The 23,612-nt window shown below is 45.9% G+C and overlaps 1 protein-coding gene across 1 annotated transcript in view; it reads right to left on the bottom strand.

The window, feature by feature from the left end:
• VPS13D (vacuolar protein sorting 13 homolog D) overlaps positions 1-23,612 on the bottom strand; it is a 238,051-nt gene that overhangs the window by 55,593 nt on the left and 158,846 nt on the right. The window contains exons 64-65 of the mRNA XM_081816824.1: positions 23,065-23,199; positions 21,755-21,922 (exon numbers count right to left, since the gene is read on the bottom strand). Coding sequence (XP_081672950.1) covers positions 21,755-21,922; positions 23,065-23,199 — 303 coding nt within the window. The remainder of the gene's footprint in view (positions 1-21,754; positions 21,923-23,064; positions 23,200-23,612) is intronic.

Below are 23,612 nucleotides of genomic sequence, written 5' to 3'. Positions count from 1 at the left end.
TACCCACTCCTTCCATACACCTTCTGTGCGCAGCTTTACCAGCATCGCATCCACGGCCATGCAGTCTTGTTTGCGTCTGTTTCCTCACAGGGCCACGTGGGCTGCAGCACCCAATGCTAAGAGGCTCAGAGTCCAGTGACAGGGGCCACTGAAGGTTTGCTCATCTTTGCAGCCCTAACCACCCAGGACGGTGCCTGGAATGCTCTTAGAGCCAAATAAAGATGTGCCCTGCATTCCTTTCCAACTCTTCTGAGTTAGCCCCACTGCCACTTCATACAAATGATAGATTCTACTCAGGAAAAATAATTCTTTCCTCTCCTCCAGCTTAAATTGGATAGATGGTGTATTTGGCAAATCTAGAGCCTTTTTCCACGCTCTTATAAGACCCTGTCTTGGATATTGCTTAGGCAATCCTCTTTTCTCTCATATCTCCAATCTTCCTAGCCTCTTCCTCTCAGACTGACAAATACAATGGAATCTGCTCAATCTTAAAGAGGGCTTCCTTGAAGTTCCCTGCCATTCAAGCTGTCACTCCCTCCATTTCCCCCTCCCTGTGGCCATATCTTTTACAAGAGGGTTCTAAACTTATTGCTGCCACTGCCTGTTTTTCTATTAACTGAATGTTCTGAAGGCATGTACCTACAGCAAATAGTACAAGACGGGGATCAAAACATGGAATGGTATCCCTCAATACCCGTAAGTTTTGACATAGCTGGAAAGAGAGGGAAACAAATTTAGTATCAGCTGATGACTGATTTCTTAGCACCTCTCCCAGATAAGTGTGAGCCCAGGCATCATTTGGTCCTGGGCTACGGGTGTAAAGCCTAACGGCATATGCAACAGGCAACATCTAGGGAAGAAAACAAAACCATCCCAAGTCCAGAACAAATTCCCTAAGACGGATGGAACAGCTATCATTTCTTTGCACAGGGTGCCTGTGGCTTTGCTGAGGAGCAAGAAGGGGTATCTCAGGGGATTCTTGAACCACAATGACTGCTAAGTCTACCAAATGGCTGGGGAGACAGAAGAACAGGAATTCATTGCCTTGGATGTTTCTTAATCTTCAGATAAGCGCCATAACTTCCTGTTAGCCAAAGAAGAGTGCATGACGGACTGAAAATCTTCAGAACTTCAAAGAACAGGATGAGAAAGTGAAATTGGGAGACTATCCCTTTAAAAACTAGCCACTCTAGGGATTCAGTGACGGTGGCCTTTTAAGTTTGAGGGGGAGTGAAGCTTGTTAAAGGCATGCCCAGTGCCGTGCCTGTCTTGTCCACCTTCGTATCCCCAGTGCTACAGACAGAGCCTGGCATGCGGTGTGGATGTACCTGGGACAGTGCCAACTCTGGAACTGACAGGGGTTGGTCCCCCTAGTGAGCCCCTGGTGAACCCAGAGTAGCTTTGGGAATCAATGACCAAAAAGACTTCACTGGTTTGCTTGGGAAGTCTGTATTGACAGAAATGTGCTGCTTCTTCATCTCTTTAGCTACGTGTGCTAAATACATTTTCTGATGTTGAGGGGCATCTGGTTTAGGACTTTGCTAGTACTTGTCTATTCTATAGATTAAGCTCCAGATGATACTGAGGAGACTAAGAGATTCTGGCCAAGTATTCTCTGTAAGGCATTTTAAGTCTCTATTTAGGGTTGCCGTAAGTGAGGCAGAGATGCCTGTAGGAAAACAGTGCAAGAAAGTGGAAATCAGAGAAGCTCTGGAGTCACACATTTGGGCTCAAATTCTGGCTTCACTTATGGGATGTGTGATCTTGGGCAACTTCTTGGAGAGTCGGTGCCTGACCTACCAACTGAGATAATGCCTAACTCCAAGAGTCTGTCTCCTTCTTCCTCCTCTCCTCTGTTCCCTCCTATACACATAAACTCACTTAGTGTGCCAGGCCTGGCTGTTCTGAGGGCTGGTGATACAGCAGTGAAACCTCTGTCCCTTGCAGGACTTACATGCTAATTGCATAGACAATAATACAAATAAATAAAATGAAAGTGATGATATAGGTTGAGTAAAAAATGAAGCATGGAAGGAGGATGAGAGACGGTGTTGGAAGAGGGGGTGCAAGTTTAGGTGCAGGAGGGAGCGCCAGGAAGACCCTCACTGACAAAGCAGCATTTGGACAAAGAACACGCAGGTGAAAACCATGTGGTTAGAGAACATTCCAGAAGGAGAGAATTGCTAGTGCAGAGATCCCGAGGCAGCAGCTCTGAGGCAGACAGTTAAGAAACAGCAAGAAGGTCTGATGACGGGCTGAGTGAGCTGGAGAGCGGTGAGGGGGTACGAGATGAGGTCAGCGAAGCACGGGGCAGGCCGCACACACCTAATAAACCACGGTACATATTTTCATCTTCTACGCGGAGTGGAATGGGAAGCCACTGGAGGGGGCTGAGCAGAGGAATGACACCACCTGAGCTACCTTTTGACACATACAGTAGCTCCCGCTGTCGCCATCTTAACAACAGATGTGAGAAAGGGGGGTGCAGGGTGGAGGCGGAAGGCTGCTACAATGAGGCTGGCCAGGGGTGACCACCTGGAGGTGGGGGCGCTGCGGTCCGGCTGACCGGGCTGGTGGGGATGCACTTGAGACGTGGTGTGACAGAAGTCAAGAACGACTCCAACATATGATCTGAGCAGCTGGAAGGAAGGAGAAAGGACAGATGGTTGAAAGTGCCCGGCACACAGGAAATGACCAAGTATTAGTTCTTCTTTATGCTTAAAACTTCCAGTGCTGATTCACAGCGCGGGCGTCCCAGATGGGGTTAGCCAAGCCAGGCCGAAGCTAGGAAGTGTCCGTGGAAGGAAAAGGCAAATGAGAGCATACTCAGCAGCCGGCTCTACTGTGCAAACATCCCAACGGTGATAAACTTCCATGAAAAGATGGAACACCTCTCACTCCTTAATTATTCATCTGTGAGAGATGAGAGGACGAGAGGCCAACCTCTACATAGTCAGTGAGTGCAGAACCATGTTTTCCTCCCCGAGCAGGAAAGGATCCACGGAAAAGAGCCTTAAACCATGTGCTGAGAACACAACAAAAATGTAAAGAGACAGCAAGTTTTGTGCGCTAGGCAAACATCTCCAGCTCCTATACAAGTGACTCAGTCTCCTGAGGCCAGGACGTGAGTGGCAACGGCAGACGCTCAAGTTCGGGGTGACGGGGGTGGCGAAGCAACCACAGAACACACACCGAGGCGCTGGGGAGGCGAGGACTGGAGAGCCCACTCCTGATGGACATCTGTCAGGTTTTACTACTCAAGGAACCTTTCCTTGACCACATGTGTCACGCAGCCCAATCTAAGCTCCATCTTGAGAGTCAGAGGACCCAATCCTTCTCTCACCCCAAGAGCTGGGGCAGACGCCAGCCCACACTACAATCTTGAGCGTGAGGCTCAAGTTCCAAGAAATCACCCGGAGTCCTATGTAGCCTCGGCCCAAATCCTGGCAGTGAGACAACTCAAGATAAATGCCCCCTCTGAAGCCACACATGAAAAACTAAGATTCCAAACACAAGCAGACACTGTTTGGACACTGTTACCAGTCTTGAGTGGAAATGGGAAAGAAGGGATTTCCAGAGAAAAATCTACTGACTGGGTGAATGAGGCAGGAGAGGGCTGAGGGTAGAAAGGCCACGAAACACAGTCTAACACAGAATGTGCTCTCTCCTCTCAAATTTAGGTCATATCTAGTTTAGCCAGGCCTAGAGAACATGGTGAAACAGTTTCATGGACTGATCAAATGGGGTCGGATAAATTAACTTCCCCAATCGTGGTTTTGCATCTGTTGAGCTCCAAATTCTGCAGAAAAGCAGAGCTGAAACACAAGCCCACGACCTCCCTACCCGCCTTTCCAGTCCAACTGTTGTAAGTGAGGCCTAAATGCCTTCTCCTTGAACAAGGATTCGGAGTGTGTTTGCTCTGGGCTTTGGGGAGGGTGACTTTCTGCTCTGTCTAGATGCAATTATCAGGTTAATTGGAAATGCCGGAGGCAGCCCATGCCTCAGTAGTGGTCGGAGTCACTCTGGCCAGAAAGAACAGTTTGGCTAGATTTGCATCCTACCTGCTGTGAACAGGCCATGATTTGGTTTTGGCTCTAATTATATAAAAAACAAGTTAGGTTTGTTTTTTTCCGGAGGGGGTGGGGGCTGTTGATTGCTTTGGCCCCCTCTGTGAAAGATGTAACTGTTGTACCCACATACATGAAAATACTGGCAAAACATGAATAGTTACCATTTAATATATGCAGATTCTGGGCAAATCATGACAACCACACTAGGCTTAAAAAAGGAAAAATTCCATTAGGTCTCTTTCCCTTGGAATTCCCTTATACCTGGTACGGGAAGAGAGGAAGGCAAACAAAGGGATAGGGAATGGTGTGCCAGTCTTCTCCTCAAGGGACCAGCTGACGGACCAGCACGCTTTCCTATCCTGGCAGCCCACCGCCCGAGGGCCGCTGTTCCACATCCCTGAGCTCCTCCTGTTCGGGTTGCCCCTTGTGGGCCCCTTGGGGCCTGTCCTCCCCACTTCCTATCCACATGGCCCACATCTCCTTGCACTTCAAGATTTGCCACAAGCCACCCTCTGTGCAGGCCTTCCCTGCCCTGGGTTGAAAGGTCTGCCCCCTCCTTTAGCACCCACTGAACCCGCACAGACTTTTGTCCTAGCCCCCAGGATGTTTCTTGTACGCATTTGTTTGCAGGCCTTCTCCTGTGCTGGGCTGTGACCCTGAGCAGGGAAGAGCTTCTATTCCTGTTTGTTTCCTCTGTGCCTAGGACAGAGCCTGGCGTTTTTTAGTTGTGAACTTATCGTTTAGACACAATAAATAACAGATTTGTTAACGTGAGGCTATGTTATAACTTTATATTTGGTCAGTTCTGCTTGTGGAGCTAGAACAAAGTTGAAGTGTCTTCACTAGGCATCTTGGACAGGGTTGGAGCATTCCCTGGTTGGCGGCCACATGCTTGGGCTTGGATGGTGTAGCATCTACAAAAGAGCTACTTATACAACAGAGGACACCACAGGAAAGGACTTTAAACCGTGACTCAAATTCTCTGCACCCCCTTGAGAATACAGCCTTACATGGTTAATTCCTGCAAATCTAATACTGTAGAAGGGTCCAAGAATGAAGCCCATTAGACAGGGTACGACTTTTGCAAGGGGCAGGGCCAAGAATGCGGGCTCTGAGTCAGAGAACCCAACGGACTTCCTGCCCTGGATCTCCTCACAGCCTTGGGCAAGTTATTTAATTTCTCTGAGCTTCCATGTCCTCGTGTATAAACTGGGACTAACGCTTCGCAGGGTCACTGTGAGGATTAAACAAGTCAATTCGTGTGAAGACTCAGAACAGTACCTGGCACTTGGTGAAGCAGGCAGTAAATATTAGCTAGTCACATTTTTAAAGTGACCCATTCAGCTACTAGCTTAGATTCAAAATTCCCTTCAACTGTATAATCGGTATGGCGTCTTTCCCGTGTTTTCTATATGGCAATACTGAGGAAAATGTAACGAACATTTTAAACACTCCTAGTAAGAATACGCTCACATACTTCCCAGGGTCAGGCTAAGTACTCCTCTGTGGCTTTCTCCCTCACAAGTCACAGGACAGTGAACAAGCCTCCTGGGCGGTCAGCTTTGGGAACAGACTATGTGGAACAAAGGCAAGGAAATACAAAATTAACATTGTGGTTACTCCTTATCAGAACACAGACAAAGCCAGTTACTCCAGCAGTCCAGAAATGAAGGAAGCAGGTTGTTGGCTTTTGACTGGAATTTCCTAGGATTGTTACCATGTAGTACAAGACTGATCTAAATGTTTCTTTGACACAGCCAAGCTTATGTGAACTGTATCAGAAATAATATAATGAAGGCTTGGGGTTTTAGGGGAACAAAACTGCTTTCAGGAAATGTATCATTACCAGGCAGATGAAGAAAATACCACAGACTTCCAAGTACCCGGATCCATAAATAAGTTAGTTTACTGCTTGGGCGGGGTGGGGGGATATATAGGCTAAATAAACAAGCAAAAGAGCAAGTAAATCAAACGTTTTCAGGTGACTTTTTTCTTAAGTCAGTTTAACTGTAAAATGAATTACTGTGCTAGTACTTCACAGCGCGTTCAAGACCATGTGCACCCGGATGCTGCAAACCATGCACGGCACCACATGGCCCCTACCTCAGCAAGCCCACTGTCAGAGCACTCCCTTGGGCACTAGATGACTCACCCTCCCAGCAGCGCCCCCTACAGCCGGCAAGTGGCTTTTCCAAGCACACAGGGAAAGCCTGGAGCATATCGCAAGAAGGAACTTCAGGGCCCAGATGTGTCAAACTGGGGAAAAAGGGCAAAATTCAAGCAGTCAGCCTGCCATAGTTCAAGAACAGGATGTCTCCTGGGAAAACGTGGCAAAATCTGTCTTTGCTGGTCTATGTAATTCCATAAAAATAGCATCAAAACCCAACAGAGTATCAGGCAGAATGGATGACGATCTGAGCTTAGAAATAACCAAATGTTCAGACTCTAATTTGTTTTCTTCTGTTTTGAAGGATAAAAGAGAGGAATAAAGAATGTGCCAGAAATTTGGGGAATGCACTCCAAACCTCTCCCCCACCTCCTCCACACACACACACACACACACACACACACCACACACACACTCTACTCCTCTTTGTAAAAGGCCTTTAATTAGCTCACATCCTATCCTTCCCGGGCTCCCTGATACACTCTGACACCAGCCTGCTGGCCGGGCAGTGGGCTCTAAGTGCAGCCCAGTGAGCGGGCTCCCAGTGGACCCCCTGCCGCTCTTATCTCTGCAGATGCCTGATGAGTTTGGTATCCCCCTCCCAGCCCTCCTGGGAAGCGGCCCAGCAGGTGCCCATTGGCAACAGTTTTGTGTTACAGGCCTGAATGAATGATCCCCGCAGGAGCTGCCGACTGTTTTCACAGACACAGAAGGCAGTCAAAAGTCCACCGCGTGAACTTGGGATGACCCCAGCTGCAGAGTCACTGGCGGGTTCATCGGGAGGGCAGGCACGCTTTATTAAACAACTAATACTCTTCACAGATAACTTTCCGAAAAAGCAAAAGTGTTAACTCTTTGCAATCTTGCTCCGGCAAGCAAGTGGAGGAGCTCCACTGTGTGACTGAGGGCTTGGACCCAGATGAAGATTTCGAGACAGAAAGATGGTGATTACATGTGGCCTGGAGAAGGGTCAGGACTCAGTCACCATTTGGTCCGCTGTTTTCTTAAAGTATTCCAGATTAAAGTAAAAAGGCAAAAAGGGACGGTTTCAGGCCCCTACTTTGGTTAGGATGGTGACAGCCCAGTGACAGGCGACCCCACTGCCACGCCAGCAGAGGGGGCATCCAGACCTCTTACCCCTCCCCCCCACCCCCAGCTCACTCATCCCCTCGCCTACATGCCACTCGGCCGGACGGGAGAGGGGAGGGTGCCCAGGCTGTGCAGAAGGCAACGTGTGAACTCCCAGCACCCAGGGGGCTCAGTGCCGAAGTCATTTTGTTCCCGGCAGCCACAGGCAGCAATTGGTCCCTCTTCGAAGGAGGATTCAAAAAAGGCACACGTTCAGATCAAAGTGTTCTCATAATCAAGTTCTTTCAGGCTTGCTGGGCAGCGGGCGACTGCACACGTTCCTATTTGCTGCGTTCAGGGAGAGAACAGCAAGCAGCCGTTTTCTTTGCTTGGTCAGAATCCATACAGAAGGTTCCCTTTCCCCCTTTTCTCTCCCCTCCCTCTCTCCTAACTCACACAGACTTTAGAAAGAGCCCAGTGACAACAATCATAATGAACAACATGCAGATAAACATATGAACATTTGGAGAAATTCCAAGAAATCCACTTTAACCAACAAAGTTACCTTAATTGTGGCATCAACCAAAGACCACGTGCCTAGTCAAGTTTTTTGTCTAGATCATTTCACCCATTGCTTCCTACATCTAACCATGAAGGGCGGGGGCCCCCTATTTGTGTTTTGTGGGAGGAGGAAGTCTTGTTTTGCTTCCAGGTGAGGTATGATTCTGCTTGGGTTTGCTCTTTGGATGAGACACCGCTGAAGGACCAGTGATGTGAGGCCCTTCAAAGGAGCTTTACTTCCCTCCCGCTTCGGGTGGGTTGACCTTTACACAAAACAGATTGGTTTGGCTCAACAAGCCCTTGAGGGCTTTCTGCATACTATGCATGGTGGGTGCGCTTGGGGTTAAAAATACCAAGATGAATAGGACTTAGTCTCTAGTCCTCAAGAAGCTCAATCTAGGGCGGGAGACAGATGTACAAACAGATTGACTCAACATCGAGAATGCTGAGAAAGTGGACCCAAGGTCAGGGCCCTGGGCCCGCTACTTCTTTCTCCTCCACTTCTAGAAGGACAATAAGCGGGCCCCACAAGCTGCCGACTCCCATCTCAAAGACAGATTTGTAGCCAAGAGGGCCAGAGTGGTGGAGCTGGCCCAGTGACTAACGACTGAGCTGTGAGAAATTGACTGGGTCTCAGTTTCTCCATCTGTAATCTGGAGGGTGAAAAGCTGACCTTCAAATTCTTTCCCAGATCTGTGTTCCAGGAGTGCCTATAAATGTATCAGAGGTTGTGTAGAGGGTTCGAGTCTGGGAAGAGCTAGCTGTGCGATGTTCAGCTGGAAAGAGTGACAAGAGTTGTAGGTTCAAGACCTCTCTCAGGAAGAATATTAAGCTGGGGTTCAGTGGAAAGGGAGAGGTGAGAGAGTGAAGTTACCATAATGAAGTATCACTAAAACGAGGCTTCTCACAGAGCTCAATTTTTTTTTTTAAATACTGAAATCTAAATAAATAAATAAATAAATAAATACCGAAATCAGGCACTGTTCACTATTGCGTTTTATCTTTTAAAGAGAAGCCAGCGGCAAATTCTTCCTTGTGTTCAGTCCCAAGAATTTTTCTCTCTCCATGTACCTTTTTCATTGAGGCACCTCAATTTGTCTTTTCGTCGATTTTTAAATAATGTACTGCAGCAATCCCACAAACTCTCCTTGCTGTTGCCCCTGGACACAAAATCAAACAGGTAGGTAGCAGCAGGCTGGTGGGATCTGGCTTTGTTTCTCAGTGATGCTGTGATGGAGACTTGCATGCCCAACAGAGATTTTAGAGCCAGGCGTTCACACAACGTAGTGTGGGTGCCAGGAACGTGAAGCCCTCTCTTGGAAAGTCAGATTAGTTCACAGCTGTCTCCCCATGCCCAAAAGCCCCTCCGGCCCTCTGCTGGGAAGAGTCTGGCGGGGACAAGCAGTGGGCTTACAGCTGTGAGGCCTGGGCACCAGCACTGACTGCCTGGTTTTGGCAAAACCACTTAGCTTGTGTGCCTGCATCTCCCATCGCTAAAAGGGAAGTGATCGTCACACCAGCCCTGCTGGGCCCACCGCGATGTTGCAAGGTTCAATCACCTCACAGACGTGCTTTAATTCCTTAGGGGGCAGTGGTGCTTTCTAGGGCAGCCACGAGGTCTGAGAAAGAGTCTGGCGCCGGGAAGGAGCCCTGGGTCCTGTCCTCTTCTGCAAGCTCCCTGTCAATCCCTCAGGAGTCAGTTACCTTTGCTGTGATTCAATTTCTTCTTCTGGCAAGTGCAAATAATGCTTGCCCTCTTTAATGTCTAAGTTTGTGAAGATCAAATAATAACAAGAGTGTGTTGCAAAGGTTACTTTCTATAAAAGGACAAGGAGCTATTAGTAGCTCTTCCGTTAGAACTTTGGCATCATCCCTGCCAATTTTCAAGTTACCAATAAAGAAAATACAATCCCACTGGCCATAAGATCCTGCTTTGAAACATTCAAAGGCAACAATGCTGAAACAATGGGCTGTTTGGAATCATGTTCTGCTTAATTTTCTTTTCAGTGAAAACACTGAAAGCTATTGCTTCCAAACCAATGCATTGTTGTATAAATTCAATAGCTTGCAGGAAATGTTTACTTAAACATCTTCCTCTAATAAAGCAAACATATTTCCCATAAATATTATTTTAGTTCGTTGGATTAAGAGGGACCGGGTTCCCTCCTCTTTCCCCCTATAACCACTTCTCAAGGCTTCCTGATACCTTCAGCAGAGCCTGGGCCAGTTCCAATAATGTGCGCCCAGCCTCCTTCGATCCCGGCCGATGTCCTAGACCCTGAGTGATGGGGAAGGGAGAGGGGACCCGAAAGTCAGCAGCCTTTTCCTCTCAGTGTTTCTATCCATGCAGCACGATTCTGGATCTCAGTCAGCTTCGGATGCGTTTGGGAAGAAAATCCTGCATAAACTTTAAAGCTGTAAAATAGTTCAACAATATAAAAAAATCCAGCAGGAATGTCACTTAGTCAGTGACCTTGTGTTGAACGCACACCATGTGAAAGTGCTGGTGGATGACTCTAGAGAGAGGAGAGCACCCGGGGACACAGCCTGGGATCCCTTCAGTTTTCCTGTGACAAATATTCGCAGCTGTCACAGGGGAAACAGGCAAAAAAACCAACCCAATGACAGATTAGATCTTTGCATTTCGGGAGCTTTAAGTCTCCTGGACGCACAGGAACACAGACAATTGCCTCACGATGTTGCTCAAGCGCATCTCACCCTCGAAGAACAGGATACATTGTTCTTGCCCCTCAGCCCCCAGAGCATGGATCCCATGGAAATGCAAATAGTTTGCGCAGACCCCTGGTGAAACACTCATTCTCTCTACGTTATGATTAGTTATTTGTCTGCCTTACCTGTTCCACAGCCCTCAAAAAAACCACATTTTTATAAGTTTCACTCTCCAGCACCTAGCCTCTGACAATGATAAATGTTTGCTGAGGGGACGTTTGCGACATGTGCACACTCGGCTATTATTTTCCAAGGGCAAACGTGGTCCCTGCCTTAATGGAAGCACAGAGTGCCCTTGGAACGCAGAGTGGGGAGAATCTGTCAGAGCATTTGCACTGGACCTTACAAACTTGGAGCCATTTGGCCAGAGACGTGGAGAAGGGCATTCCCAACGGGTATAATTATGAGCAGAAGTGCACAGGTGAGGGGGAGCAAGTGTGACTGGGGAAACAGGAAGTGACCTGGACAGCTGGCTTTCTCTCACTTTCTCTTCACTCTTTACTTGACCTCCCCAGTTTGGCTCCCGGTTTTTGAGTTTATCTCCACTGTCCTCATGTGCCAAACTAGGAAATTTCCTTGGTCTTAGAAATGGCATGGTGGGGGTGGCGCCTGGGTGGTATAGTCGGCTGAGCACCCGACTCTTGATTTCAGCTCAGGTCGTGATCTCAGGGTCCTGGGATCGAGCTCCATGTAGGGCTCTGCGCTCAGCGGGGAGTCTGGCTTCTCTCCCTCTGGCTCTCCCTCTCCTTTCCCCCACCCCCGTTTGCGAGCTCTCTCTCAAATAAATAAATAAATCTTATAAAGAAGAAGAAATGGCATGGGGAGGTTTCTCCACTGGCATTTAACAGCAAAGAAAAGGGGAAGTCGTCTTTCCCACGTGCCTGCTTGAGGTAAGTGTGGTGTGCTTCTATTGTTTACTGACTAACCATGCTCGAGTCACCACTTCGGGACATGCTGAGCCTCCCTAAAGAGTCAGGCCTGGGGATGCCTGGGTGGCTCAGTCAGTTGGGCCTCTGCCTTCGGCTCGGGTCATGATCCCGGGGTCCTGGGATCGAGTCCCACATAGGGCTCCTTGCTCAGCAGGGAGCCTACTTCTCCCTCTGCCTGCCGCTCCCCATGCTTGTGCTCTCTCTCTCTGATAAGTAAACAAATAAAAAATTAAAAAAAAAAAAAAGTTAGGCCTGAAATTTGAAATTAAAACAATCAATACGAAGTCTGAATATACATTGCTTATCATTCCTACTAGATCATAAATTCATTAAGGGCAGACACTGTTGCCAGCCGTCTCTGTAATAACTTCAATATCTAATACAAGAGATCAATCACTGATTTTGAATAAATTAATGAGTAATTGGAAAAAAAAAAAAAGAGACCTGGGTATGTCATCATTTGGCTATGAAGAAAGCCAAGGAAAAGCTAGCCTCTCACTCCTTCTGAAACAATCTTCTTTTTCTTTCATGGTCTCTCTGGGGGAATTTCTCTTCACCTCCAACACTGCAGAAATTACTTAATGTAATGTCCTGCTGTAAGCTTAAATTGTTCACCCTACCATCCCCCACTTCACCATAAAACTCTGGTCCTAAAATTGCTCTCACCACACATTCTGTTTGTGTGCTCCCAAACATAAGATTCCCAGATATCTCACACCAACAGCACCATGGTTAATGAACGACTCAAGAAGCCTCTAAAAGGGAAAGATACATTTTTCTCCACCTGTGTTCTCTGTGGGTTGGTGGGCGGCCTGCTAACAAGGCTCACAGACAACACTGATGGTAGAAAACCCAAGTCATACAGAGTACGTGTCATTTCTATACTATCAGGTAAGATTCAAGAAGTCCTGTCCAGCAATGTTCTAGAATTTAGGAGACCAAGGAAGAAGTCCAAAGCTCTATTACTTTCTGTCTGATCATCCTGGGCGAGTTATTTATTTCCATGGGCCTCGGTTTCTTCATGGTGTTGGTAATAATATCATCTGGTTTCAGGCTTATAGAAAGGGTCACAGGTATATCAACAACTAAAAATCAAAATAAATACCAAGCAGTATTATTATTATCCCTGCAAGGCAGGCTTAAATCCTAAGTTAATCTTACTTCTTTCCTCCGAGAAGCACACCATAGAACAGGTCAGTAGAATTAACCATACTGCTCTAGGGACAACACACTGCCTCCCGCCTTCTCCATCTGGCTTCTTGACTCAAGTGACGGTATCGCCAAGCCCCTGAAAGCCTATCTGCTCACAGAACCCAGAGACAGAGACACCTCTACAACATCTGGACAGTTGTCCAAAGACTAAGGGGAGGCGAGAAAAGACAAGAGCAGGAAAGAAAATGAGTTTCCTTTCTGCCTTCAATTTGCAGGGAAAAGCACCACTCTCCCCTCTTTCATGTCCTCTGGGCTAAAAATCAAATCTTTTGCTTTAAAATGACATCCTAGTGGCTTTGAAATGCCGAAAGCAGCAAGGTTCGGGAGGTGGAAACGACAATTTCACAACATGTTTAGGGGAAGACCGCTACAGGGGCTCAGGGGAGAGAGCCCGAAACTCTGGCCTGCTTCCCGGCCAGGACAGCAGCAAAGGCCCAAGTGCCACACATCCTCCATGGCGCACATCTCAATCAATCTGGGGTCAAGCACTTCGGGGTATGAGAAAATACAGTCAGCTTACTCAAATGCCTTTGAGTCCACACATTTTCCGTTTAGATAAAGAAAACTCTTTCAGTCCTTTTCTCCCATTTCAGGCCTCTCACTCAAGGTTAGGGATCCCCGGATAGTGAAGACTAATTCCGAAAGCCTAGGGATCGCAGCCGGAAAACTGCGAGCACCAACACACAGGAGCTGAAGCAGGGAATGAACGGAAAACTGTTTGAGCTTCACTCTTAAATGACTTCATTTCCAACTGCTTGTGTTCTAGCTTCTATGTGGTCTGGGTTGAGCAGAGGATTTTATCTGTGAAGCTGCACCGTGGGGAGGAAAATATCCAGGCTCCCAACACTCACTCATTATTAAGCTTTAATCAAGGTCACTGACCATTTGTGGTCTTGCTTTTCTCATCTGTATGAGAGAGAGAGAACCCCTCCTTCCTTACAGGGTCCATGTGAAAATTAAACGAGACAGTCCCACACCCGACATGCAGGAGCTGCTCAGTAAATGCAGGCTGTATTATCCACGTCCCCTTCTGATCTTTTAGGATCATACTGACCAAGGAGTCCTCTCTTTCCCCTAAGAAAACACTTGGGGTCAGCTTTCCTTTAAAATGGAGAGCCTTCTGGAGACGACAATTAGAAGGAAGAAAGAAGTAAAGGAAAACAGAAAAGACCTCCTAAACAGAGCAAGTATTTTGACCTTTTCCTGCCAAGAATCGGAATTTGATTTGTCCTTCATGTGTTTATCAACATGGGTTATAGTCCTCACCTCTGCAAGAAAGGGCAAATCCTGGTATGAATCATATTGAAATGCAGACAAGGGATGCACCACCACATCTCTGGGGGGAACCAGTCAACCCAAGAAAGCTTGAGCATATTATTCTTTTACTCACCATGTTTACACTGGGGTAGAAAACCACTAGTCTTTGGGGGACACAAATATTTCCTGCCTTTTCAATTTAGCAACTGAACATACTTTTCCACCACATAGACTGCAGTTTTGGAAGACAGAGTAAATTCCTCTGAAATACGAGATTTTCAGTCTAAGAAGATAACTTAAGGACCTGATTCCTAACTGAACTACTATTAGGGCATCAAGACAAAGGTGAACTTCTCTAATCTTTCTGTTTCAAAAACAGCTTTGACGGTAGTATTGTCTCCTTGCTACTTCTGGCTATTGAACTGATTGCTTAGGGTGAAAAGAGGGGGCAGCTAGACCCCATTCCCTGAGCTCCTTTGTAAGCAAGCCTGTTAAGTAGGGTAGTGGGGACACCTGGGAATTGTGGTCACTCATGTGATTCTCATGCCACCCAACACACTTCCAGTTCCCACAGATATCTGAGATTTGACCAAGTTAGGATAGATCACGGATGGGTCATTCAGCATCTAAAATTTGCCTCTAACAAAAAGAGCCCAGACTAAAGGAATCATTTTAGCATTCCAGGTTATCAGAGGAAAATAAAACAAAAACTGTTGCCAAGAATTTGAGTCATTTTTCTATATACAACAACTTGTCCTCCTGGCTGGAAAAGAAATCCCTTGGGTGTCTTATTTAGATCAAAGTCTTTGTGAAAACAGAAAACTACATCTCTAAGGGATACAGTGCTGTCTGAATTGAATTTCATTTAACTTAAAGTTTTGTGCCAACTTAAATACATTAAGACTCCAACACTTATAAGAAGGCATTCACCTATTACTTGCTTATAGGTACATGGAAAAGCTATTATGAGGATAATCACCTCAACTATAAAATGAAGCAGTCATACATAATGACAAAAACAGATACAAGTCATAAATTGCCTTTTCCCCTTCAGAATCCATGCAGGCAGGCACTCAGTACATTCTTTTGTGCAAAGATAAAACTTCTGCCTTGCATAAACAGTGCTCTCAGTTTTGTTTGAGCCTTACAAATACATTGCCCACAAAACAAACACAAACAAATGCTGTTTCTTAAACAAAAGGCAGATGGACCCCTCTGCCCTCAACAAAGTCCCAGTATATACAGCAGGAGACTGGCTGAGGGCAGAGGCTGCCTGAGAGTCTCTGTGTGCAGGGACACGGAAGCCACTGTCCACTGGATCACCGCTCTGCCCCAGATCTGGTCTCCTGGGCACAAAGGGCCAGTGGAAGGTTCTCTTGGAAGGGAAGTGGCTCCTCCACACACTAGAGACCAGAGAACTGGAACAAAATATTACCTAAAGTCCTAGCCAGGTTTTCCACTGAACTATCCAAACAGACTCATCTCTCTCTCTCTCTCTCTCTCTCTCACATGTAACTTGCTTATATTTATCTTCAGATGGTTTTCCTAGAAGCTATCAAAGTTCATTCTAAGACTGGGCAGGGCTTTTTGGTTTTTTTCTTGTTGTTGTTTTTATTTTTTTAATATAGAGAGGCATGTCTAAACAAATCAAGCCATTAGCAATATCTCAAAAGTGTAACTAAAAATGAGAATTGATTCATAGCAGCAATGTCCACAATAGTCCAACTATGGAAAGAGCCCAGATGTCCATCGACAGATGAATGGATAAAGAAGATGTGGTCTATATGTACAATGGAATATTACGCAGCCATCAGAAAATGAAATCTTGCCATTTGCGACGACGTGGATGGAACTAGAGGGTATTATGCTAAGTGAAATAAGTCAACCAGAGAAAGACAATTATCATATGATCTCACTGCTTTGCAGAACTTAAGAAACAGAACAGAGGATCATAGGGGAAGAGAGGAAAAAATGAAACAAGATGAAACCAGAGAGGGAGACAAACCATAGAGACTCTTAATCTCAAGAAACAAACTGAGGGTTGCTGGAGGGGAGGGAGGTAAGGGGACGGGGTGGCTGGGTGATGGACATTGGGGAGGGTATATGTTGTGGTGAGCGCTAGGTGTTGTGTAAGACTGATGAATCACAGACCTGTACCCCTGAAACAAATAATACCTTATATGTTAATAAAAATTAAAAAAATAAAAGTGAGAATTGAGGTACTAGTGCAGAAGAGCATCTCCTGGCTCTACAGTTACCTGACTGACCCTGGGCAAGTCACCTTAACTCTCTGGGTCTCAGTGTCTTCATTTATATAACGGGGCTAATACTGTCCATCCTATCTACTGAGCAGGTTATTCTAATGACCAAATGATACCACATGAGTAAAACCATGTTTGCAATCTCCAAGGTTCTTACTACCCACAAAGGGATGGTGATGGTCCCGACCAATCTAACACAAGAATGACCATGACCACCACCATTTCCTGAGGGCCTCCTCTGTGACACAGATGATATGATGGCAGTCTCCTTACCAGCTAACAAAGTGATGTCAGATAGTAAGCTTCTGGTGGGAAGTTAGCAGTAACTAATTGTTTATATTCTTTATGGTGCCTGGAAAGAAGCCTTACAGATGCAAAGGAAAAATATATAGGGGAAAAACACAAGGCCTTTAGAATTAGATAGGGAAAAAACACAAGGCCTTTAGAATTAGCTAGACTTGGTTCCAAATCCATCCCTGTCATTTTTAGTCGTGTGACCTTGAGAAAATTATTAAACTCTCTGAGACTCAGTGTCCTGATTTGAAGGACAGTGACTAACATACGTATCTGTAAGAGTTCTATCACAAGGCCTGACAAATAGAAGGTGGTCAATAAATGTTTATAAATTAGTATGGGTTCCATAGTGAAGCAGCGTGTTTCAACCTTGTTCCTCCATCTTTTTCCCACTAATGCTGTTTGCACCAAGAAATAATGTAAAACTATTAGGTCTTTATCCAATTCATAACAAACCAACCTGATTTAAAACAATAAAACAATGATGAAAATGGCACAGAATATAATGTATTAACCAAAACCAACAGAAAACTCCCATCTCCTTGACAAAAATTTAGATCTGTAGGATCTGAGCTGGGAAGTCTGGGCTGGCTAGGAATAATTGCCATACAGCAAAAGAGAAAGAAATGAGCCCACCATACAACTGCAAAGATTGCCAGCAAAACTAACATGCAGTGAGTACCGAACCATGAATTCTAGTATCTAATGATTTTTTTTTTTTAAAGATTTTATTTATTTATTCATGAGAGACAGAGAGCGAGAGAGAGAGGCAGAGGGAGAAGCAGGCTCCCAAGGAGCAGGAAGCCCGATGCGGGACTCGATCCCAGGACCCTGAGATCATGACCTGAGCCGAAGGCAGACACTTAACCATCTGAGCCACCCAGGAGCCCATCTAGTATCTAATGATTTTGATGAAAATACAGTTAAAAAGAGAAAAGTTATTAAAATATTTACATTCATAAACATTAAGTCAAAAGATGCCTGGGGTCAAAAAGGTACCCATGATCAAAAGCATCCCACACTGCCTTGATAAAGACACAAGCAGAGGGATGGAAAGCAAGACAGAACAGAGCAGGGGTTCCATTAGTGACAATCAAAAGTGCTCCTCCCCTTTGCTGGAAGAAATTACAGAGTTGTTGGCTTCCTGAGGGAAGACCGAACAACAGCTGGCCGGAGCAAACGCTAAGCTTCTACAGGGCCAGGAAAGAGAATGGAATCATTTGTTCTATTGTTGACAACTGAAATTCTCTCAGTTCGAGAAAAACTTTTTTTGTTTTAGAATAATTATGGAATTTTCCTCTAAGTATATGAGAGTATTATACAATAATCACAGATAGAAGAAATTAGATTCCACAGAAGGGAGGGAATGTAGGCAATGCACCTCTCCTCAATTCTCTGGCTTTGAAAGAGAAGGTCTACAGATATTCGTATGACACCTGACTAGGTCAAAGTGTGCTCTCTGCAGTTCATGTCGCAGAAAGAAACCTGTTCCTCCAACATGCTTCTGGAATTTGAAATGCTGTGCTTTTCTTACATAAATCCTATTCCTGGAAAGGACTCTTGCAGCGATCATCTTGTCATGGCCTTAGGAAGGGGATCAGATCTTTGAGGTTCTACTCGAAGGGTTAGAGTCCTTTGCCAAGATCCAGGCAAGGAAGTCACAGAACAGATGCTCACAGCTTGGTGCCCAGTCCCTAAGTCGTATCACCTTAGATTTGGAATCCATAAGATTTCTGGGAGTTGGACGATGAGAAAAAAAGGCTTAGAGAAATAAAGGGGACAAAGTGCACAGATTATCTCCTAGTCCTATTTCCTTGAGGCTAATATTAAATAAATTAAGTAACAGTTAAAACTGTAATGAAGACTTCCAGAAGCGGATATGATGGACCTGAAATAAAAAATTTGTTGTGAATAATTCACAACATCTATCTAGAGACAAGTAAGACCTGCAGATCTATTACCTTCTTGTGTGACAGAATGAATTCCCTTTTAACTTCTCACTAGGTTTTCACATACCTCATCTCTTTTGCTCCTCAGGTCAGTGGGACCGGGGTGGGGGGGTGGGGAGATTAACATCATCGTTTCATTGGTTAAAAAAAAAAAAAAACACCTCAAGATTTAGAGATAAAAAGATTATTTAAAGGCAGGACTAGGGTTAGAACCCAGGTATCCCCAACTGCCAGCCCTACACTCCCCCTCAGTGAACAAGCCTATGTCTGCAATAGTGCTGGATGATCTTGGGGAGCCATAAGCCTCTCTGACAAGCCAATAAAAACTTGAGATTCTTCCTCCAGAAGAATACACAGATATACAATATTTCTAATTATTTTCAAGAAGTTTATGGAGATTTTCCATTCCACTCGAAGCACAATGAACCAAGGCTAAAGCCCTTTGGTCTTTGCAGCCAAGTGGGGCTGGCCGGTGGGCTTGGGGAGGTGCAGTTTTATCTTCTGACCCCTTTCTTTAATCATGAGAACTCAGGCGCTCTTTAGAGAAATACTTCCCACAGGCCAACAGTTCATTATTGTGGTCATCTGCACTTCCTTCTAACTCCTCTCATGGACACACAAAAGCAAACAAAACATTCTCCCAAAGCAACATTTAAGGTCTGATTTCAACCCACAAAACTTTAAGAAAATGGAAATCTTTAGCCATACTACATACATACGGAATCACAGATGACCTGAGTGGGTATTTAGTTGACAGACCTGGCTTCTGGAGCTACCATTTCCAACAAGAAATGGTAATGTTAAGTTTCCTTGCTTTCTCGGGCGCCTGGGTGGCTCAGCTGGTTAAGCGACTGCCTTCGGCTCAGGTCATGATCCTGGAGTCCCTGGATAGAGTCCCGCGTCGGGCTCCCTGCTCGGCGGGGAGTCTGCTTCTCCCTCTGACCCTCCCCCCTCTCATGTGCTCTCTCTCATTCTCTCTCTCTCAAATAAATAAATAAAATCTTTAAAAAAAAAAAAAAGTTTCCTTGCTTTCTCATCTTAGATATATGGACTAATTTTTATAACACACCCAGGGTTCCTGGTATCCAAACAAATTTACACAGCAATTCCTCTGAGTAGCAGCCTCTGATGCCAACACTGATTAGCTTTCTAAAGGCAAGAGAATTACACGAAGAAGGACCCCAACCACATGGGGAGCAGGGTTCCCATTCAAGAGGCCCTGGGCCCTGGAAGGCAGTCCCCCATGCAAATCCAATGACAACATAAAGCCTGATATCCAATAAAATGCCTGATCAGGGCCACCCGGACCTTCATATAGATTTGGGGTTGAGGCTCAGGATAAGGAGCATTCTGTCCTTTCTTTCTGCATCAGTTTTCTTCTTGGGCGGACCCTTAGGCTTTAAAAACCATTTTCCAGGGGAAGCAGAAGAACCAAGAAGCACAAGAGACTTCCATAAATGAGGGGGAATAGAGAAAGGGCCAACCCTTTCCACCAGGATGTTACAGAGAAACTCTGGAGAAACCCAGATAAGGTCTCACCTGTGCAGAGGCCACAGGCAAGTTTCCAGCTTCTTCATTCTCATCAAGGCTAACGACAGAGGAATTTCCTAACAGCCAAACTGGCCCAGATGGAGTTTGGTTCTCCCACGCTTCATGCCTGACACCTTCCTCCTCCTCCATAGACTGGAACATTGTGGCTTTTGTTTCGGGGGTACTGATGGTTCTCTGGTGGCTAAAGTCTGAACATTGTACACTGAGGCAAATGTAAGAGTCAGAGTGAGGACCCATTTCTCTTGTCCAGCATCTATTTTTCAAAGTTTTCGGAACGTGCTATCTCCTTTATCTTTACAGTGAGCCTATGAGGTCACTGCGTTTCGATTCCAGGTTGAGGAAGGTCCCTCAATAAACCATAAGTGCATTTCTTCCTCAAAAAGCAAAGCCCAGGGGTACAATAACTAAGAAAGCAATTTATAAAACCAAGGAGGCTTCTCTATGTTAGTTAGAATTTCATCAAATTCAATAAAATCTCGCAGCTGGGCCTTTACAACTGAACATTTAAGTGCATCTGTCTATACCAAGTTGAGTAGCTGAAAGGACACTAGGCAATCTGCACCACCACTGTCACGAGTCTTGTCGCCGCCGGGGTGAAGGTCCCGGGTCTGCATGAGCAGTGATTCAAGGCAGAAGTGTGCATGCTCACTCCGACTCTGAAGCCGAGTCTGTCTCCCGACCATGATTTAGAGAGTCTCTCCTGCCTCTTTGCTGCCTATTTTGAACCACAAGCCGAACAGTCCACCGCTGAAGAGAACTACCGTCCTTCAAACTGACCTGACTGAAGAACTATCCTCTCTAGAAAAGAGTTTGGAAAACAGAAATAAGTCCCCAGCCTTCACACACTGTTACCAGGATCGCTGTGCAATACAGAAGTATTGCTCAACCCCTGTTCTCACCTGCCCTTCAGGACAGCCTCCTGTGTGGCACCAGTAAAGCCTCTCGACGCTAGAGCCAGCTTTACACCCGCATGGCCCACGGCACAGGGCCCCTATGATTTCACCGCCACACAGGCTCCACCAGAAAGAAGCCGAGAGGACCCAGTCCTCTAGGGAAGGCCAGTCTCTAGGAGGAAAGTCTGTGGCGTTGACAGGAAGGGGAGGGAAGCAGAGGCCTTCCGCACGCTGTCAAACAGCAACTCCCCTCCAGCTACCTTCACCTTTCCCAGCTTCACACATACAGTGAGCTCCTGCCAAAAAACAAATTGTGGAATAACGAGATGTCCACTAAACAAGAGGCCAATGAACAAAAAAGCCAACCAGACAGCAGGACCCAGGAGAATTACACCACTGTCCTTCCTTCCGCTGCTCTAGAAGCCCATTTTCAGTTTGGACTTTATCCTGTAAGCTGTGGGAAATAACTGGTAGATTTTAGGCAGGAGAACAGCACAATCAAATCCTAGGTTTCTAAAAAGGGAGTTCACTCTGGAGGCATTGTGCAGGCTGCAGTGGAGTCCAGGGGGTTGGGGGGCTAGCGCAGTGACCCAGGGAGGGGACAACCGAAGCCCGGGAAAAGGCGACAGTGGTGGACACAAAGAAGATGACATACCACAGGGGGCTCAGCGGACCTGGTGCCAGGTCATCAAAGGGGCGGGGAGGCAGGGCAGGTGTGTGGCTCCTCACAGCCTCACAGCTATGACAGAATCACGGGGACTTGGGAGGACTCTTCAGGTTAGTGACAATGGATTTCACCTTTCTTTCCTTACCTTGGCAGCAGAGTTTGATACACCGTGTGTGACATTTCTGATGAGGCCCCCGACATTTCCATACTTTATCAGTCCAGTAACCCCTTCAGAAACATCATTCAACAGCCCCATGGGATTGCCGAGAAAGTCCACGGATCCCAAGATCCGAGCTGCCTGGCTGAGGAGTTCCTGTGAAATGGGGCAGACAGAGGAGATGAGAACCAGCACCTGATGATACTTGCAGGTAGAATGTCCCGAGCAAAAAGGTTAGAAATCTGTCTCATCCTCCATTCTCATCACCTCCCACGATGACCCCCTAATCCTCATCAACTGCCAACTCCTATCCTTCCACGAGCTCCACCCAAGCTCTCCCCATGCATGTACCCCAGAGATGACTTTCGGTACTCAGAAATACTCCTCAAAGCCATTCCGAAGGATAAACAAGAGCTTTGAAACAGGAAAGGCCCTTTACAAATATTTATTAGCATATATATCACATTCTCCATTGTTCCTACAAATAGGGAATTCAGCAGCAGCAGGAGAGTTCTAGAAGGAAAATGAAGGAAGAGAATAGAGTGGGAGCTCCCCTCATAACTGGCGGCGGGGGGGGGGGGCGCGGTTGGTGCATAAAGAGGGCATGTTCAGACCTACCAAGCAACCCTCCACTTTCTGCATTCCTCCACTGTCTGATTCCAGATTCCAGGGATATCTGCTATGTCACTCTCCTCACAGTTTAGTGAAAGTATCACCAATAAGAAAGTCAAGGAAGGAAGCAAAGAAGGAAAGGAGGGAGATGGGAGGGAGAAGGAAGAAAAGGAAGCAGGAATATAATATATTTTAACTTTGACAGTTAATAAATTTGATATGATCTTGACCTATCTATTTATTGAAGAGTCTGGATAATAATTACAAAATGGAAAATGTCCAACTTGATTAAGAAAATTGTGAAGTTCAACTCTAGGGCAGGATCTCATAGGCTCCAAGAACAATGATGTGGTTGTTGAAAGTAGGCCCATGCCCAGTAAATAGAGAGGTCACAGTATTTTGTGTTACCATTAAAGCATCAACTACACGCTTAAGAGTTGTGACTAATCTGGTGGAAGCCCCTGAGACTAGTTCTCTGAGGGACAAGACTAACAGCTCATAAATCAAATACACTGTTTCAGGATTTTCAGGATGTGTATGGGCTTCATGGGCTGTGACCTGACCCCTAACACAGCAAATGTTTAACTGGGTTCTCAATAGTAATGCCTTAGTAACCAAAATTCCCAAACAACCAAAACAAACATTCTGCTTATGTTCCAGCCACTAAGGATTTCTCCAAAGCTCACCTCCTGGAAATGTTTGAGGATATCATTGATGATGAACTCCTTGGTCTCATAGGGATGTACCCGAGTGAATGGATCCAGATTAATCACAGCGTCCTCAAACCGAATCAGCGGAAATCCCAAGGTACTTTTTAGGGCCTAGTTAGGGAAGAAAGGAAATGACATACATTAGCCATTTGATGGCCTTCCAGGGTACTATAATTTTGGATTCCATGAAAGCTACATATCAACTTTCTAATCAGTGTCAAGGCTTTGATATTTATAAATAAGGATTTTCCCTGTAATTATAAAAGTAAAACATTCAGGGCGCCTGGGTGGCTCAGTCGGTTAAGCGGCTGCCTTCGGCTCAGGTCATGATCCTGGAGCCCCGGCATCGAGTCCCGCATCGGGCTCCCTGCTCAGCGGGGGTCTGCTTCTCCCTCTGACCCTCTTCCCTCTCATGCTCTCTGTCTCTCATTCTCTCTCTCAAATAAATAAAAAATAAAAATCTTTAAAAAAAAAAAAAAAAGTAAAACATTCATAAAAAAAATATATATGTCACTCAAAGTAAC

Source organism: Leptonychotes weddellii, chromosome 4 (assembly GCF_054177405.1).
Source record: "Leptonychotes weddellii isolate Sample4059 chromosome 4, ASM5417740v2, whole genome shotgun sequence".
Taxonomy (NCBI): Eukaryota; Metazoa; Chordata; class Mammalia; order Carnivora; family Phocidae; genus Leptonychotes; species Leptonychotes weddellii.
Note: the sequence above shows the minus strand (reverse complement) of the source record. Positions and strands in the feature narration are given on the sequence as shown.